Source organism: Belonocnema kinseyi, chromosome 1 (assembly GCF_010883055.1).
Source record: "Belonocnema kinseyi isolate 2016_QV_RU_SX_M_011 chromosome 1, B_treatae_v1, whole genome shotgun sequence".
Taxonomy (NCBI): domain Eukaryota; kingdom Metazoa; phylum Arthropoda; class Insecta; order Hymenoptera; family Cynipidae; genus Belonocnema; species Belonocnema kinseyi.
This window is the reverse complement of record NC_046657.1, coordinates 155,647,861-155,668,173: the sequence shown is the minus strand read 5'-3', so window position 1 is coordinate 155,668,173 and position 20,313 is coordinate 155,647,861. Positions and strand designations below refer to the sequence as shown.

Below are 20,313 nucleotides of genomic sequence, written 5' to 3'. Positions count from 1 at the left end.
AATCTCGCCCAGCCTGTTCAAACATCAGTTGATTTTTGTGTATCAGAATTTTTATTTAATTTACTTTAAAGCAAAAGTACATGGTTCCCGCGTCATTGTCATTAATTTCCCTTTGTGTAATGGTGAAAATGTAAAAAAATTTTTTTTGAATCAATCTGTATTATTTATATCTATCTGCAATAAACTTGTTTGCACTTTTCGAAGTAGGAGTTTATCTTCTACTATAAATTAATTTTAATTCAATCATCTTTTGTTCGCGAGTTGGAACTCGTGCGTTGGAACTCGCATTATGGCTGAATTGGCTCAAATTAGATTATAGTAGAAGTAAACTAACAAAATCTCCTCTAGCCTATTCAAACATCATTTGGTTTTTTAAATTAGAATTTTAATTATTTATTATTGTGAGAACCTGAAAAAATACTTTTTTTAAACAATCTGTTATATTGATATGTAAACACAATTAATTTATTCACACTTTTTCAATTAAAAGTTCTTACTCTACTGCAAAGTAATCTCAATTCGATAATCTTCTCTTTGTGAGTTTCAACTCGCACGCTGGAACTCGCACGTTGGAACTCGCGCGTTGGAACTCGGATTCTGGTGAAATTGGGTTAAATTCGATTATAATTAAAAAAATAATTTTAAAGACAATCTGTTTTATTGATATGTACATACAATAAATTTATTTACACTCTTCGATTTTGAACAGTTTTGGATGATATCGTTTAACAAAATACTACACTCTCACCGATCAGACCTTGATATATCGGAAAACTTTTTTGGTCAGAGTTACGAGTACGTAACCGAGCTGTCGATAAAAGAGCTTTACCCTGCACAATGTCTTCCTTCAGTTCGAGATATATCAGCGATTGGTTAGGCGATTCACGATTTTCAAGACAGATTTTTTCGACTTAAAGAATTAGATTAAACTACGGCTTCATATAAACATTATCATAATTATCAAGATTATAAAACACGTTGGATTTTCTCTATTGTAAGAAGTGCTCCCTTCTCCGTGGTGCATTGCAGCTGGATGTTCCTCTGAAAAAAATTAAGTTATATTCTTATAGTAATAAATCGCCTGTATACTTTCATGCTCTATTTTAATCGAAACTTTTTTATCCAAAATTTAAAATAATTTTAGATTTTGAAATTAAGAATTTTGCTGTAGTAAATTTATTTTAGATTTAAAGTAATAGATTCTGCAGAAATTTACAGGCAATATTTTCGTCTGATTTTCAGCTTATTTGAAAAAATTACGAAAAAATTGCATTTTTTACAAATATGTTTTTTCAGCCATAACCTCCGAACATATTTGAAAGAAACTTGAATCGCAACTTGAGTATATAAATATTAAATTGTTTGTTTAATGTATAACTTTATTATTGTGAACAATTTTCAAAAATATATATACTTTTTTCACATTTAAAATTTTTTGCGATTTTGTATGTATCAATTAAAATTCTTTCATTTACTTACTTATATAGCCAATTTTTAAACAGAATATTATCAGCGCTTGAAATTTAGCCATTATTATTATTTTTTATTTTTTAACATTCGAAATATGAACAATTTAAAAATGCAGTACTGAACAAGTTTTTTAATCAGAAGAGTTGAAAATTTTTGGAAAACAATAATTTATAATTTTGAATTAAAATCGCTGTACAATAAAAAAAAATTTGTATTAAACGATGTACAATTTAAAACTTTCTAATTAAAAAAATACAGTAAATACAAACATTATAAAATTAAAAAAGAGACAGAAATATTAAGAAATTGACAAAATTTCATGAAAAATGAATGATATTGCATAATTAACAATTAAATGAGTTCCAAATTAAAAAATTATTATTAATTTCAAAATATCTAATTCGAACTAATTTATATTAAAATATTCAAAATTTAGTAATTTCAGCCTAGAAGCTGGATAGCTGGATTATTTAAAAGTTAAACGAATTGAAATTAGATTGTTTCTCATCAAAAACATTTAAATTTCATTTTCTTTTAGTAAAAATGCTTATAAAATTCGAGGGTATTAGATTTTTTATATTTTCATTCGAATAAAAAATGTAATTAAATATTTAAATTGATGAAGCAATTTTTTCTAAGATCAAGATGTAAATTCACCGTCATTTTCACTTTTGAAAATAGTACGATTTTTTATTCTGAGTCTTTACAATCGAATTGCTCTATAAAAAACGTTGAAAATTAAATAATTTCAAAACTTAGAAATATGAATTCATTTAAAATATTATGATATTAAAATTGTTGGATATTTCTCAAACAAATTCTATCGAATTTTATTGTATATTGTCCTTAAATAATATCAAAATTTACACAAAAATAAATGCTTTTTTTTAAGAATTATATTGAGAAGTTTCGCAAGCCCCATGAAGTTTATCACGTATTTTTCATAAGAAAAAAATCGTATTGTAAAATCTATTTAGAATAGGTCAATCAATTATAATTTCAATTTAAAGTGAGGCGATTATTAATTTATTGCCGCAAAACTAATATTTAAAATAAATTATTATATTTTATAACGCTATTGCCTCAGAGTAATGCTGGAAAGGTTTTTTTCTACAATTTTTAGCTTTTATGAATTTATAGTTATTAACAAATAAAAAATATACATCAATAAATTAATTTTTTAAGTAGAACATCTTTTTGAATTATTATAAGAAATTTTTTGCAGTGCTTTAAATAAAACTTTGAAACTGTACACTCTTTAAAATAAGTTGAAAATAAATGAATTAAATAGGCTACAATTAAATGATTAATTAACATAAAGTCTAGTGTTAAATAAAATTAATATTAATAATTGTTATGTTTTTCTGTCAGAAAAAATATCAGCAGTATTTAAACAAATTCTTTACTAAGTTGCATTACACTTACAAACTCACTCTATCTAAGAGTTGGAAGAAAGTCGGAAATTTCTGAGAAAACCTTAACTTTCAAGCATCACTCTAAAAGCTGCTATTGATAAACAGTGATAAATTTTTGTAAGCAATTGTTTTTTTGAATCGAAAATAATCATTATCACCTCACTTTAAGTACAAAAATAAATAAATTTGAAGTTTCAGAAACAACCGCAACTTCCGAGGATTACCTTAACTGAATAGAGTAACAAAATTAAGCAATTGCTTAAATAATTATGTTTGTCAACTGCTATAATTATTACATCACTAAATAAAGAGAGGACAAAAAGTGTATAAATTCAGAAAACCGAAACCATCCAGCATTACTACATGAGAAGATAGTTACAAATAATAATTTGTTTAAACAATTATGTTTGTTTACTTTAACCAAATATTGACTGGATCTAAGCGAAGAGTTGAAATCAAGTTAAATGATTCAGAATTTATACCATTATTCTGACTAAAGATAGTTATAAAAATCAATACATTGTGTACACAATTACTTTTTTTAAACTTAAATAATCATAACCTTACACTTAGTAAAAACCAGAAAAAAATCGTGAATTTCAAAACGAACAAAAAATTTCTACGATTAATCTTAGCGAATATAGTTATAAATAATAAAAACATTTTCTAAACATTATTTTTGTCAACTTGAATAAATTATTTCCTCACTCTGATTAAAAATGAACTTTTTTTTGTAAATTTTATTAATTGTTTACTCATTCCAAAGGAGAAGTGGACAAAAAGTTGAATGTCTTTTAGAAAAACACCTTAACTTTCTAGTATTATTCAAAAAGAATGTTAATAAAAATTACCATAAATTGTTGACAACATTATTTTTGTGAACTAAAATTAACTACCATCTTAGTTTCATTGACATGCAAGACGAAACTGAAAAATACAAGAACGTAACTTTCTAGAATTATTCTAAGAGAATATTGTTATAAATAAAAACAAATAATTCAAATAATTATTTATGTGAAACGCAATTAATTATAGGGTGCCTCTAACTGAAAAGTTGAAAATAAGTTGGAAAATTTGGAAAGTATCCCGACTTTATAACTCTATTCTATGCAAAAATTGCTGAAAGCAATAATAAATTGTTTAAACAATTTAGGTTAACACCTAAATGTCAGTATAAAGTAGTATCTTATGTTTCCAAAATAATTTTTTTTTCAAAAGTCGCAAAAACAATCATAATTAAGGTAAAAACTCGTAAACCCAACTTTTGACATACGGAGTTCTTTTGGGGCCGTAAGGCAGACTACTGGGGGGGGGGGGGGGGGGGGGGGGGGGGGGGGTAGAAAATTAATTTTCTAGTTTGTATTCTATAGCTAATTGTAAGCAGAATTGTTGATTTTAAACACGATTTATTTAATATTAACGATTTTGAATAGAATTGGTTTTCAGCAGTTTACCTCTCCCCTGACTAAACTAAACACATTTTCTCAGTTCAACAGTTAAGGGACATGGCTTACTGTAACTTTTAGGGCGAAGAATAATCATTTAATTGAGTTGTTCAAGTTAGAGCTCAATCTAAAGTTCTATTCTTCTTTGTTTGCTTCATTGGACGTTAACGTTGTTATTTGTGAACGATCGATCATTCCATTAATGCCCTTTTCGAGTTCCTTAGGAAGTTGGAAAAGTTCAACACGAGGACGGATCTGGTGTCCTTGACGATAATAGATTTTTAAAGCGAGTGGCTTGAAAAATTGAGCAAAAAACAGAAAAGCAGAAGATGACCGGAAATAAATGACGTTTAAGCTTCCGACGGAGATAAATCATCCTTGCCTCGGCCACATTCTCCTCTTAGACCGTAAGGAGAGAGATACTTACGTATCATTTACCTTTATAATAAAGAAAAATAAACTCTTCTTTTTTCATTGTCAAGAGAATAATAAAATTTTCACTAAAGTTTAGAATTTCAAATGCCTGTTGCGAAATGGAAATCGTAAATCGTTAGAGTGGTCCCAAAATTCATTGGAAACTTTGTTTCTTAGAATTTTCATTAATATCCCCCCACTCCTAAATTTGTTCTAATCCAAAAAAAAGTTTTTCTTTTATTTCCCATATGAAAAAATAAGTTTTTGTACATTTTTTCAGAATTGTCAATATTAGGAGAACGAAGTTGAGGCTCAACATTTTTCTTTCTAATTCACTGCAGAATAAGAATTAATTATCATTATTTTAATATTAACCCCAAAAGTCTGGTTTATATGGTCCCAAAAAAATCCCATAAGTGAAAAATTTGGATTTGTGAGTTTTTGACGCTAATTATGATTTTTTGATTAAATCGTAGGTTAATTTTTAATACTTTAATTGAATAAATTTTATATTTTAATTTCTATTTAAACGTTTAAACAATTTATTATTGTTTTTATCAAGTGTATTAGACTAGAGCCACACATAGTGTTTTCCCGAATATTGACCTTATTTTACACTTTTTAGTTAAATCTAGACAATAATACACTAAATTTAAATAAATAATTGCTTAAAAAATTCATTATTATTCATATATATATTCTCTTAAAAAATCGCTAAAAATGTTCAGTTTTTTATAAAAAAAGGTTCTGGTGCTTTTAGACTACAGAGGAAAAAATTATTAAAATTTAACAAACTTGATTGTTGACAAAATTATTTTTTTTTAGCAATCGTCTCTTAGAATAAAGTCAGCAATTTGGGATTTATCCGAATTTCTAACTTATTTTTAACTTTTTAGTTATATGGAGACAATTTCTAATTAAACTGAACAAAAACAATTGTTTAAAAAATTCATTATTCCTTATATTAATATTCCTCAGAACAACGCTAGAAAGATTCACTTTTTTCTGAAAATGTATATTTTTTTACTTTTAAATTACAGGGAGGTGTAAATTAATAAAAGTTAACAAAAATAATTGTGTGAATAATTTATTATGGTCTTCAGTAATTGTCTGTTTTAATAGAGTTGGCAAGTCATGTTTTATCCGATTTGTTAATTTAGTTACACTTTTTTAATTAGATCGAGCCAATTGACAATTGAATGTAAAAGAAATAATTGTTTAAAAATTGTATTATTCTTTATATTTATATGCTCTTCGAATAATGGTAGAAATCTTTAGTTTTCATTTAAAATTTTCACTTGTTTCTACCTTCAAATTAGAGAGAGAGAGTAAAAAATTAATCAAAAATAATTTTTTTAATAATTTATTATGGTTTTTAGAAATTGTCTCTTTAAATAGACTTAGCAAGTCGCTCTTTTCTGACTTTTTAAGTTAAAGTTGGGCTTTTTAAATCAAATTTACAACTTTTTGCTTACTTTTTATTTGAAGCAATGTAAAAATTAATGCAAAAGCTTAATTGCTTAAATCAATTATTTTTTATATCTGTCTTCTCTCATAGTAAAGCTAGTTTTTTTAGGCTTTTTATAAATGTTTTCTCTTTTTAATCCACTTTTGACTTACAGTGAGGTAAAAATCATTTCAAGCCAAGAAATATAATTTTTTAAACAATTTTTTACTTATTTCAATAATATTCTCCTTGAATGCCCAAAATTTGTGGTTCTTTTTTTAAAATTTTAACTTGTGTCCATTTTTCATATGAATAATTGTTTGAAATTTGTATTAATCTTTATAATATTATTGTTTTACAAATAATGCTAGAAAGCTGCAATTTTTTAAAAATATTTAACTGTTTGTTCAGTTTTAACTTAGAGTAATTTAACAAGCATATTTTTTCAAACAATATATTTTTTTAAATAGTGTTATATTTTAATAATACAATAAAGTTGCGGTTATCTTCTGAAATATTAAACTTTTATGCAACTTTTTTTAGTGATGTAATAATTAATGCATGTTTTAATGCATTTTTAATCATTTGTTTCCATTCTATAGCTAACTGTGGCGAAAGTTCTTAATTTTCAGCTTTATTTACCTAATATTCACGATTCTGAATCAAATTTACTGAAAACCTCTTTTGTTATGGAAATTACGCGTTCTACGTTATAGGGCTTGCGGAACCTCTAAATGATAATAAAAAACGTGATTATGTTTTGTTTGTCAATTTAGACAAACTGAAGGGCGATATGCGTGAAAATTAAAATAAATCGTACCACTTCAGTACATCTCACATCACTCATTACACATCGTGCATCACTCATCGTACGTTATTCTAATTGTGATTGATTCCTTTGAATTATATAGTTTTACACTCACCGGAACAAATTTTGTAATTTAATTTTTTTGCATCTGCTATCTCATTCTAGTCAACAATCCTAAAAAAATTGTCATTAAAAAATGTATTTATATTACCGTTTACAACATGGACCCTAATGTTGCTAGGATTGGCATTGCTTGGCCCGCAGGTATATATCCCCGAGTCGCTTGGCACTGCCTTTTGAATCATCAGTCGACTCGTTGTTTCAGGTCCTTTTTCTGTAACGAGACTGATTCCACCGCGTGGGGAGTCAAAATTTATTTCCTGTAATTAAAAACAAAAAATGTCAGCCTCATTTAAGGAAATAAACAGATATTGAAGCGTTCAAAAATATCACTTAACATTAAAAAGGAGGGGAGAGGGTTTTTTCCGTTTCGGCCTGTTATTTGGCAGTTTTAGGGGTGTGGCGGGGGAAGGGGATGTTTTTGCTCAAGTACCTAACATTTTTAATTTTAATAAATAATTTAATTTCTCAGAAATTTATTTATCAATGTTTCTAAACAGTATTGATAGAAACGAACATTGAAACTTTAAATTATTGTTTAATATAGATAAATAATTCTGTTCTTAACATTTTGCTACCACACTATAATTTATGAACTTTTTTACATTTTCATAGAGATAAGACCAAAAAAAATTATAAAGAAAACTTACTTTAAATAAATTCAAAAACAATTTACGAGCTTTTTATTAGTTTTGAAGGATTACATTTTTTGAAAGATTTCTGGGGTAATTTTAAATGGTTAAGGTTTTATTTTAAAAGAATAACTTTTAGTTTTCGAGCAATCCAAATTCTTGAATTTGTTTTAAATTTTTAGGATGTAAAAAAGTTTCGGTAAATCCCATTCTGTCGGGCGTCAATTGAATAAAAAAAGTATTCTTGAGATTCAAGTCCAAATTTCGAATGATGTTTTTCTTAATAAATTCTAAACAAAAATTGAAAAAGATTACAAAAATTCTTTAAATTATATCAAAAATTTTTTAAGCAAAGTGTAAAAGGTTTTAAATTAAACTTTGTTAACTTTTAAAAAAAGAAAACAATTCTTAAGGTACCCAGCAAAAATTTAAATCATTTTTTATTTTAAAAAATTAATTTTTAAAGAATATATAAGATTTCAAAATATTTACAAAGAATTCTAAAATTATCAAAGAAGAATCTGAAAGATTTAAAGACAATTTTCTCAAATTTTCATAATGTAAACAACAATTTCCCAAAAAAATTAAATAATTTCAAAATATTAGGAGGTATAAAAATTGTAGGAGGTATACAAATGTTAAAATAATAAAAGAAATTTTCTGAAGATGGGAAAACTGTTTATGATTCTCATCTGGAAAATTATTTTATTTGTTACAGCTCTTACTCAAATTATATTTTATTAAACGATTTGTTATCTATATTATATAACACATTTTTTTAAATAGAGAAATAATAAATAATTTCAAACAATAAGAAAATAGAATAAATTTGATTAACAGTGATTAACAAGTTAATGTCTGATTTAAAATTAACTTTTCAAAATAAAACATTCAGATATTTCATTTTCCGTTAGAAAATTGTATTTTTTGGGTATAAATTTCACTATTTATTTGGAATTTGATTTTTTTCCAAATTATCAAATTAATTGAAAGTTAATTAAATTTTAATGATTAACTAATTGATATTAATTAAAAATAAATGAATGAAAAATAAATATACATTTAATTCAATTAAAATACATCATTTAACTACAATTTGACGTTACAGAAGAAAAAAGTTATTTATTCATTTTAAATAAGCCCGCACTTAACCACCCATGCGCAGTAAAAAACGCATTTCATCGGCAAATATACCGACCATGCTCAGTGCTCCTAATTTTGAGAATTTTTGGAATTGCACTTGCGTCGCGCCAGCCACCATATTAGTAACTGTTGCTCACGGATATTGTATTGAAAAAATATTCAAATTTCATAATCATAATAAATAATGACAAAGAAATTTATAAACAGTAATTTCCTAATCCTAAAATAAGATTTTGTAGTGACATATAAAAAATTATTCGATTTTAATTAAGAAGACGTTATGAATTCTTATTTTAGAGAAAGAAAACATTTTTTTATGACAATGATTAATCTTCTCTCTGTGAGTTTCTAAATTAATTTTTTTCATTCTTAGCAATATAAACTAAAATAAAATCACTAAAATTACTAGATTTGTCCTTTCTGAAGTAAGAATTAATAACCTTTTTGGCAATACTAATCACATTTTTTTGTTATCTGTTACTCCAAAATTCTATTTTAGGATTAAAAAATTACTTTTGATGTATTTCCCAATTATTATTTATTATAAATATTAAATTTGAAACTTTATATGATTAAAATTTGCGCGCTGACAGTAACCAGTCGGGTTGCCGGAGGGACCGAAGCGCAGTTAACAAAATTCTCAGAATTGGGAGCACTGACCATGCTTACAGTCAGCAGTTCAGGAGAGGAATTCATCGCCAATGAGAATGGAGTGGGGAAGGTGATGCCAAAGACAAGGTTGGAGAAAGGATGGATGACAAAATAGGATATGCTCAAAAGAATAGGACTGCATCGAAAAGGGAAGGAGAGCAAAGGGCAGATAGGAGGAGAAAAGAAAGAGGCGTGGCAGTGATAAGGAAAGAAAACAGATTTAAAGGACTCAACGTCTTAATAGGCTATGAAATCTTTTTTTAAGGTGCATGGCGTTTACTTTGACTAATTTTTAGGGTCTCGTAGCCCCAGGGGGAACCCTTGTAATTTCGGTCAAGTGTCCATTCTTCCGTCCATCCATTCATTTAACGAACTTTTTTCCAATGAAGCGGATTGAGAGAAGGGAATTAGATAAAGTGAGGTTAAATAAGGGAAATACAAGTACGTGGCGAAATGACGAACGGAGAACTAGAGGAAGTAGGGGAAAAAAACAAGGAAGGTTATTAGTTATGGTGAGAAATTAGAGAACTGGAAGTAAGGGGATGCAGGATAAATGATTAAAAGTAAGTATAAGTAGAAAAGGCTAAGTGGTGTTTGAGTAACAGAAGAAGGGAAAGTGTCGAAGTATGGAGTTGTGGTGGCGGGAAGGGTGAAGTGTGGAAAGGGAAAGTGGGTGTGCGAAGGAAAAATGTGTAGATGGGAATCAGAGAAAATCAGGAGGAGTAGGTGGAGCAAGGGAAAATGAGAGGTGGAGCAAGGGAAAATGAGTTATAAATGTAAGTGGATAGGAGAAAGGAAGTGAGTGCTGCAGAAGAGAAGTAAGGGAACGGGAGTGCTACCTGGGAAAGGGAGGAGAGTGGAAAGTAGACGATAAAGTTATGCAGTGGTGAAGGGTAAAGTGAGGAAGTTCAAATAGGAGGATACAGGGTAGGTATGGTGAGTTAGGGAGCGAAAGAATGGGAGTAGGAGGTTTGATCTACCTGATTAACGTCTGAATTTTCTTTTTGCTTTTAATTTGTTTTCTTCAAGGCTCAAACGAAATAGCTGGAAGTCTAAGTTTAACTTGTGAGTTTTTTGATCGGTTTTTGATGACGAAAAAAGTTTATAATCAGGTAGATTTAATTTTATTTAAATATATATAATTTGTTCTGCGTATACTTATAAAGGTAAACCCGCCTCGTCTGAACATAACTGGTTCATATCACTTAAACATGCGAGAAGCACATTCGATTAGTGAGAGGAAATTTACTTTTTTCGTTTAACAAAGTCTAGAGCATTCAATGTTGGTCCAATCTCTACTTTATTTGAATTGAATTAAATTTCAAAGCGACTCTAGATCACAGCTTTCGTTCTTTTCATTTATTCATTTATTTAAAAAATGTTCACTCAAAATATCAAAAAGTAACATTTTGTCACAATGAACTTTTTACGCTTGAAATACTAATTAGCTGAGATTTAAACTCCTTTACATCAGAATCTAGGGATTTCATAATTAAAACTATATTTTTCTTAATTTATTTAATTATTCTAAACAAATTTGATATACAAATTCGCACATATGTTTTGAATTATACTGAAAATAACTTCTAATCACAAAAATATTCAAAAGTTAACGATAACCATTTACAGAAAAAATAGAATATAAACTTTACATCGATTTCTGACGAAAGATTCGCTGCAACAAAAATTAACTTTACAGGATAAACTTTAACGAAACATCGGTTATACTTTCTTTTGTTTTTCTATGACAACAAATGTATTTTGAAACAAGCGAATCTCAATTTCATATTTTTTTTTATTCTAACTTTCTTTAATTACTTAAAATGTTTCAGGAATTTCTAAAAATAATATATCTTTGATGTTATTTGGTGGCATCTCAGAGTTTAAATGTTTCTAACAGTTAAGAATGTGAATTCAAATGTTTGGCACTTTATTCTAGATATAAACTAAAAAAGCTTGAGCCTGTGATTGCTATAAATAAATAATGATAACACTCCATTAAAAATAAATTTAACTTGTTAATTTTAAATCTTTATAGACATTTAAATTTTTATATGATATAAAATATTATTACATGTACTATTTTTAGGAATATCAGTAGCAATTCTGGTGACTGAAGGAAATAAAAATCTGAACATAAAAATTAAGCTGAACAATCCGTTGCAAGAATTGTTTAGAACGATGATTCAGAGCAATCTTAAACATCTTTTTATTAGTGGCAGTCATTCCTATAAGAATTTAAAATCGTGTCAGTGTAAAAAAAAATTTTTTCTCAGGCAAAATGGCAAAAATGTAGAATTTGTTTATGAAAATTTGAATTGTTATATTTGATCAAATATTGTGAAATATATAATTATACACAATAATTATACTTCTTAGAAACGTCAGAAATAAATATTATGAAAGGATATTCAAAGTTGAAAAAATCCTCAAATTCAAATAATTTGGCACATAAACTGTTTCGAAGAATTTTCATTGTTCACTTTGTATCATTTCTTTATTAAATGTTATGACTGCAACAATACGAAGCAGTTTTAAAAATAATGAACTTTTTTCGCATTCTACTTTGAGTGAAAATCTTGGTAAGTAAAGAAATTCAGGAAACAGAAGTTTTCAGCTGGAGGCTATTGATAATTTATTCTATTGTACTGCTCGGGAAAAGGAAAATTCGACTTAAATTGCAGGCTCTTCACTATTAAATCGAAAAAAGTAAATTATAAAAAATATACTGTTTTGTGTAAAATCAAAATTTGAAATAATTGTTAATATAAAGATACATGTGCAATAACAACATCTAAGCTGTTTAAAATAAGTATTATCAATGTCGAATTAAAAAAATCGCAAATTAATAGTTAATTCTAAATAAATCATTTTTATTGATCCTTGTTTTGCTTGAAACAGTATAAGAATATTTTGAAAGTATTATCGATATTTAGTAGGCCTTTTTGTCTGCAGTTGAATTTTAAGCAATATTCAATCTTAACAAAATAAAATTTCTTATTATTATAAACAAATTATAAATAAAAAAAGTATAAATAGATTCTGGGTTAACTGACGGTATACACTGATAGACTTATTTATTGTTGGCGGCTAAATCCTTAATCGAAAAGATCATTTCTATATTGATCCCTGTGATAAATGATGCTTAGAGTTGTGTTAGGAATTTATAGTTAAAGGGGGGATAGTCTTTTTCAGAAATTTGAGGTTTCCTCCAGATTCGGAGTGACGAGTAGGGTTTAACACATCACGAATCAATTCTCAACAATTCGATTCTAAATGAGTTCCTCAATTCCGAAGATCCTGGAGATCCCACGTTTACTTTTAAATCGATTTTAATTATGAAAAATTATTAAACATTAATACAAATTAATTAAACGAAATCGAAGTAGTAAAAAAAAATCGACGTCGCCGTTGGGTTCAAAAATCGATTCTGTAACCGATCCCGAAAAATTGTATCGTTTCCGAGTAATCAGTTCTCGAACATGACAAACCAGTTCCTCCACAAAATTGAAAATGATTCCCGGATCCCTAGTAGGGTTTCCTAATTAACGGAGAAAGGCGATTCCAATTATTGCCTCAACTCCCTGACCCCTTGAAAAATATATAGATTTCGGCATCCTTATTATGGTCTGGATATAGACGGTAAATATCGATTCTCGAATGTTCCATTCAAATAGAGATCCTCCATTCCAAAGTAAACTATAGAAATCGATTCTACGATCCCGATTCGACCAATTCCCTCAACAATATAATTATTAGAAATTAATTAAATATAGTCAAATTAATTACAAGGAAATTGACACCGTCTTCGGCGACAAGAATCGATTTTTGAAGCGATCCCGGCAATTGGAATCGTTTCAGAGAAATCCGTTCTCGTGCATGACAAATCGATTCCTCCGCAAAATTAAAAACTATTCTGTGATCCTTACTAAGGTTTTCCAATTAGCGGTGAGAATCGATTGTAAAAGAGAAGCTTGACTCTGGGTTTCGAAGGTTTTACGGTGATAATGGATTCTTTCTTTCCGATTCAAACGATTCCTGCAACACTCTGACCCCTTATAGAAGTCCGCGATTATATAAAATGAGATCTAAATTATTGAGAGTAGACGGTCCTCAAACATAAAGCATAGATCCCGGCAACCCCACTAGGGTTGAGGAATTGACGGTAAGAATCGTTTGTCGATTCTTAGATTCAAAAAGAGAATTTTCATTCCGGAAATCAACCATTGAAACTTTTCGATTTCAATTTCACTGACTTTCTCAACGCCCTAATTATGAAAACCTAATTCATTTGAATGAAAAAGGTTATATACTAATAATATATAATCAAATTTATTAAAAGAGAATCGGAGTAGACTTTGGAGTCAAGAATATATTCTGCAAATGATCCCGGCAAGTGGAATCGTGTCCGAATACTCAGTTCTATAGTATAATTCCTAATTAATAATAGTAATCGACTATAAATAAGAACCTTGACTTCGACATTAATTGTAATAATTGATTCTGCCATCCCGATTCCAACGATTACTTAAACACTCTGGCCAATCGACTGTCAATTCTTCCATTCGACAAGAAAACTTCCTTTTCATTTATCGACTACAGGAATTAAATCTTCAAATCCTTTTTCAATAATTCCCTCAAAATTCTAATTATGAGAAATTAAAGAAATATAACCAACCTTATTTCAAGAGAATTGACGTCGACTTCAGAGGCAAGAACCGATTCCGGAACCCTTCTAGATTTTCTAATTAACGGCTGAAATCGATTCTTAAACGTAACCTTGCCTCCGAAGGTCAAAGAATTTACGGCAATAATAGTATAATTTTCAAATCCATACCTCTGACCCCTGGCAAAACTATGTGATTATTTAAAACCTGATTTTAATTTTCGAAAATAGTTGGTAAAAATCGATTTTTCGATTCCGATTTCACATATTTCTCCAACATCCTAATTATAATACATTAATAAAATTTTATCAACTAAATAACGAGAAAATCAAGGTCGACTTCGGGATCAAACATAAATCCTGGAACTGATCCGCGCAAGTGGAATGGTTTCCGAGTAATCAGTTCTCGGTCATCAACAATCGATTTCTCCAGAAAATTGAAATCGTTTCGGGGATTCCCACTACGGTTTCCTATTTGACGATGAGAGAAGATTCTAAAAGAGAAACTTGATACCGGAATTCAAAAAGTTAACAGTAGTAATCGATTCTTTCATTCCAATTCCGTTGATTTTCCTAACACTCTGACTCCTTACATAAATCCGCGATTAATTTATTCTTCTATTAAAAAAAAAACCTCTATTTTGATAATCGGCTATAGGAATCGAATCTTTGATTCCAATTTCACAGATTCCCGAATATTCTATTTATTAGAAATTAATTAAACATAATGAGCTTAATGAGAAGAGAATCGACGTCGACTGTAAATCAAACATTTGACGGCAGTAATCGATTATTCCATTCGAATTATTCGCCCAATACACTGGCCGCTTACAATAGTCTGCCATTATCAAATTAATGAAAAGAGAATCGACATCGACTTGGGCGACAAAAATCGATTTGGGAACCGATCCGCGCAAGTGGAATGGTTTCCGAGTAATCAGTTCTCTACCATAACCAATCCATTTCTCCACAAAATTCAAACCGTTTTCAGGATTCTAACTACGGTTTCCTATTTGAGGGTAAGAGATGATTCTAAAAGAGAAACTTGACACCGGGAATAAAACATTTAACTATAGTAATCAATTCTTCTATTCCGATTCCGTTGATTTCCCTATAACCCTGATTTCTTACACAAAATCACCATTATTTGATTTTTCAATTGAAAAAGAAAACCTCCCTTCTGGAAATCGATTCTAGGAATCGAATCTTCGATTCCAATTTCACAGATTCCCCCAACACCTTAGTGATTAGAAATGAATTCAACATAATGAGCTTAATAACAAGAGAATCGACGTCGACTTCGGCATCGAGAATCGATTTCGGAACCGATTCCGACAACTGGGATCGTTTCAGGTTCGACTCTTAAAAGAAACCTTAAGTCTGGGAATCAAAGATTAGACGGTAGTAAGCAATTCTTCCATTCCAATTATTTCTTCAACACACTGAACCCTCACCAAATTCCCCGATTATTAAGTTAGTGACAAGAGAAGCGACGTCGAACTCAAGATCAAGAATCGATTATGTAACCGATCCCCGTCAGCGGGATCTTTTCAGAGTATTCAGTTTCCGAGCATAATGAATCGATTTCTCCAAAAAAAAAACTGATACCGATTCCGGGATCTTTATTTGGGTGTCCTAATTAATGGTGAGAGTTATTTCTTCAAAATTTGATTCTAATTACCAAAAGTAATTAGTCCTCTTACATAACTAATAGGTTCCGGAATCAGTCCTACGTTTTAGGAATTAAGAATAAGAATTAAATCTCGATTCTTCCATTAAAAAAAACCTCCAGGCTTTAAATTAAATTAAATTGACAAAAAAATAATCGATTTTGATTTCAATGGCAAGATACGATTCCGCGAACGATTCCGATAAGTGACATCGACTCCTAATAATTATTTCTCGAGCGTGACGAAACGGTTGGTCCAAAAAATTGAAACCGGTTACGGGACTCCTGTTGTATCTACTATGAAGAGAAGACTATTCTACGTATTTCCAGACTTATGGCCTAAATAAAGACTCTTTATGATATGCATTCTGCTTCAAAATACGTATAATCGTCTATAGCATAATTTTACTGAATGATCTAATTTAATTTAGAGATGTTAGTAGAACGCTGCAAAGCACAAACAGACGTTATAAAGGGACCTTCTAACGTTCAAAGCACTCACCTCTCTGTTATGACTCCAGACCATCAATGGTGGTGGCTCGGGGGCATATTTGACGAGGCAGGTTAGGTTGATAGTGCTCCCTTTGTTGACGAAAAGATCTGGGGCTCCTACTATTATCGTCACCGGTTCTGAAACATCAGTAAATTCCTATAGCTTCAATAGTAGTGTGTTCCAGATTTCTTATTAATTTTCATGAATATCGCCCCCAAGTTTGCATGAATAACAACAAAATAAATTCAGAAATGAATAAAGAAATTGAGAATCATCAATATTAGTTGAATCAAGTAAAGATTCAAGATTTCTCTCCACAATTAGCTACAGAATAGGAATTCAACTTATTTTTTAAATATCAGTCTCACAGACTGTTTTATGGGATCTCGAAAAGACCCAAAAGGCGAAACTAGAGTGTAGTAATGAATAATAAAGTTTTTGAAAAAATCGTCTGAATAAATTATCACTGTTTCTAACTAAAATATTTAAACAAGATTTTACCGACTATGGTCAGGTAGACCGGATGTCCGATAGGAGGAGTGGTTGAGATTTGGCACTCGTAGATCCCCGAGTCTTTACGTTGAGGATATCGTATCCTCAAAGTCCACTCTTCGGAGTGTGGTGAATGAAGAGCTTCGAAACGCTGGTCGCTTGTGTAGGTGTATCGACCAACTGTCAGTAAATGAATGTCTCGATGTCTCACCCAGGACACCTGAAAATTAAAGCAGATAATTTTGAACAATATTTAAATGATATTAATTTGTTTAAATCCCTCTATGAAGAGAAGCGCAATAAATTTTGAAACAATTGTTTAAAAACACATTTTTCATAATAAAGTTATAAAAGGGAATTCAGGTTTTGCAATCTCTTATCTTTTGAGCAGTAACTCCGCGGGACTTTGTCAGCGGACGCCCAGAGAAAAACTTCGACTCTGTCTCTTACTTTCGCAAGCGAAATGCCTGCGATTGGCAGAGTCGGAGTCGCCGTTTTATGTTGAGCATACTTCCATGTAGACACAGCTTTAATAATAATTGGAGAATCCCGTGCACGATCCAAATTCCAATATCGTTCTGATTTCAAGTACTGCTACGGTTATAACAAATTTAAATGAATACTTGGATACCTCCATGTTAATAAAAAAAATCTCCCTTGGAGTGTATGTATAAAAGAACCACTCTGATCTTTCTCACTGAAGAAAAATGTTCATCACATTTTACAGAACTAATCCTATAGTACAGGATACGATAGGTAGTCTATTAAAAGTTAAAATCGTATTTGTTTTACATTGCGTTAAACTATTCATAGAAATGTATTATCTATCTATAAATATATAAATCCCGTGTCACGATGTTTGTCACCACTAAACTCTAAAACTACTTAACCGATCTTAATGAAATTTGTATACTGTGTGTAATTTGGTACAACTTAAAGAATAGGATATTTTTGTCTCGTTTAATTACCTTGAAATTTTTTCACGGCAAATTAAATTTTGTTATTGGTATACTTTATAAGTTTCTAACAGATGGCGGTGTAAGTTAGTGTGTTGACCGAACCTTCAACATTTCACGTTATCTAGTTTGGGTAAGCAGTCAATAGGTGGCGCTAAGTTTAGTATAATATAAATCTAACGTATTATAACTGAGCCACAGCAACGTGTGACCAAGTCTATTGGTAAAGTTCTATAAAATTAAAAGGCTGAGGTGACGTAATCTGTATTAGAAGGCAGGATACGAAAAACGTAGACTAGTCTCAAAACTCTAGAGAACACATTTATAAAATGATAACAGATTTTTTGCTGAAACAAATTTAATCTTCTGTAATATTACTATTACTATTATATTCTAATATTTGTTAACATGTTTAATTACATAATTATTTACTATTACACAATCACTATACTCTTTATAATTGCAAGTTATGAAAATTTTTATTCGCCGCGGGTTCGAACCCTATAAGTTTAGCATTCCTAATTCCAAACGCCTAAAGCCTCGCGGCTAACCTTGCTTGAAGTATAAAAAAATGTAATATAAGCTACATCTATGCAAGGCCGTGTAACAAATTTTTGTGATCCGTTTCATACAAAATATTGCTGCGCTTATAATATTATGTATACAAAGATTTTAAAATTAGGCTATGAAATTATTTTAATACGAGCTCAAAAAATTTCAATTGATTACAAATTATGTCAAAATATTATTGAATCATTTAGGGGATCAAGCGAGATTTGAACTAAATTAAAAAAAATTTTTAAAGAAATTTAATAAATTTTGAAGGATATTAAAAAATTTTCGAAGATTTTTAGAAATCTAACAGACCTTAAGGAATTCAAGAACTTTATTTATATTTTAAATTGACCTGTAAGTCTTGAAACTCCTTTAAATTCTACTGAAATTCCTTAAAATACTTTTAAATTACTTGAAATCTCTTCAATTCGTTATAAATATCTTGAAATCTGTTAAATATTTTTAAATCTTTTAAAATGCATTTGTGAAATTGATTTTTTTTTAATACTTAGTGTATTGATCTTTTCTAGTTTAAAATTAAACTTTATTGTTGAAAAATAATATTTTTTTATTAAAAATTCAACAGTTTGGTATAAAATATAACTATTTGGTATCAACTAAATCTATTTGACTACAAGTATTTTCAGGATGAATATTCAACTCTTTTGTAGATGATTCATCTTTGTGGCTTCAAAAGTCAAGCATTGGGTTGGAAATCGATGTTCTCCATTGAAACATTGTTGTTTTTTTTTGTATTAAAAATTAATTTTTTATCTAAAAGTTTAAATTTGAACCTTTTATTAAATACTGATCGTTCATAATTAAAAAATTTAACTATTTTGTAAAAAATTAATGTATTTTTTTGAAAATTCATCGTTTTTTGTTGAACTCAACTTCTTAAAAATGCTATTATTTTTAAATTAGTTTTTCAAACTGCACATTTAGCAACTTCCTTTAAAATTCATGTTGGATTTCGTTGAAACTTTTCTTTGAAAACTGTTAGTAAATAATTTGAAAATTCAACTATTTTGTTACAAGTTAAACTTTTTTATTGAATTCAACTGTGATTGCTATCAAATTAAAATATTTTTTGGTTGCATTAATATAAACTATTATATTTTTCGCATAGGCATAGGCGACCTTGAAGTATTACAAGTCTGATCCTTCTCGGAGTATACGCTAGATGGCGCAGCGTTGCTTCCCTTGCCCACACCCCTCAAAACTATAGCCAGTAGCAACGCGTGAACCACCATGTTTGCAGTTGCCAGTAATCACCCATTGAAAGGCTTAAATCGGCTTTAAGGTTATTTTAATGTGGTTCAAATAAAAATGCAAATGAACTGCTTACCCAACCTTCAATTTCTTCGTGAACCAAACTTTAATGAATACAGCAATGAGAAAACAAACAGAAATACATAAATAATTATTTGTGATTTTTTGTTTGTTTTTTATTGCTTTCTTCATCTCATATACTTTTTTAAGTTAATTATCTAAAAACTATCTAGAAGGAATTTGACGTCATGAATTATCTTATCTTAGGGATCAGAGTACACGCTAGATGGCATCTATAATCCTTCACCTAAAAAGCATTGGGTGTCCACAGCCTGAGAAGCGCTACGAACAATACAAACTTAAGGATCCTCTAGGGAAGGGTGCTATAAACCATGTGCCTAATACGGATTGGTCGAGCTGAGTTCACTGCAGACTTCCAGTCAGGTTAGGTGGGGGTAATGGGAAGCGGCTGTCCGTCGGTGCAGTGTGAATATGTGTATGTATGACACAACCTTGCATTCAGTCTGAGGTTAAAAGCAGTGCTCGTAACGAGTGCCCCGAACTAAGAAATAACATTTTTATTGTTTATTATCAATAATGTCATTTTAACTTATATAAATGTTTATTAGACCAATAATAATATCATAACATATTATATATTTATA

The 20,313-nt window shown here is 29.4% G+C and overlaps 1 protein-coding gene across 3 annotated transcripts in view; it reads right to left on the bottom strand.

Moving 5' to 3' along the window:
* Positions 1–700: 700 nt before the first annotated feature.
* Positions 701–20,313, bottom strand: part of LOC117168980 (zwei Ig domain protein zig-8) — a 109,395-nt gene continuing 89,782 nt past the window's right edge. For all 3 annotated transcript variants that reach the window (XM_033355009.1, XM_033355002.1, XM_033355019.1), the window contains exons 4-7: positions 16,875–17,085; positions 16,383–16,510; positions 7,211–7,379; positions 701–1,041 (exon numbers count right to left, since the gene is read on the bottom strand). In XM_033355009.1, coding sequence (XP_033210900.1) covers positions 938–1,041; positions 7,211–7,379; positions 16,383–16,510; positions 16,875–17,085 — 612 coding nt within the window. In that variant the 3' untranslated portion in view covers positions 701–937. The remainder of the gene's footprint in view (positions 1,042–7,210; positions 7,380–16,382; positions 16,511–16,874; positions 17,086–20,313) is intronic.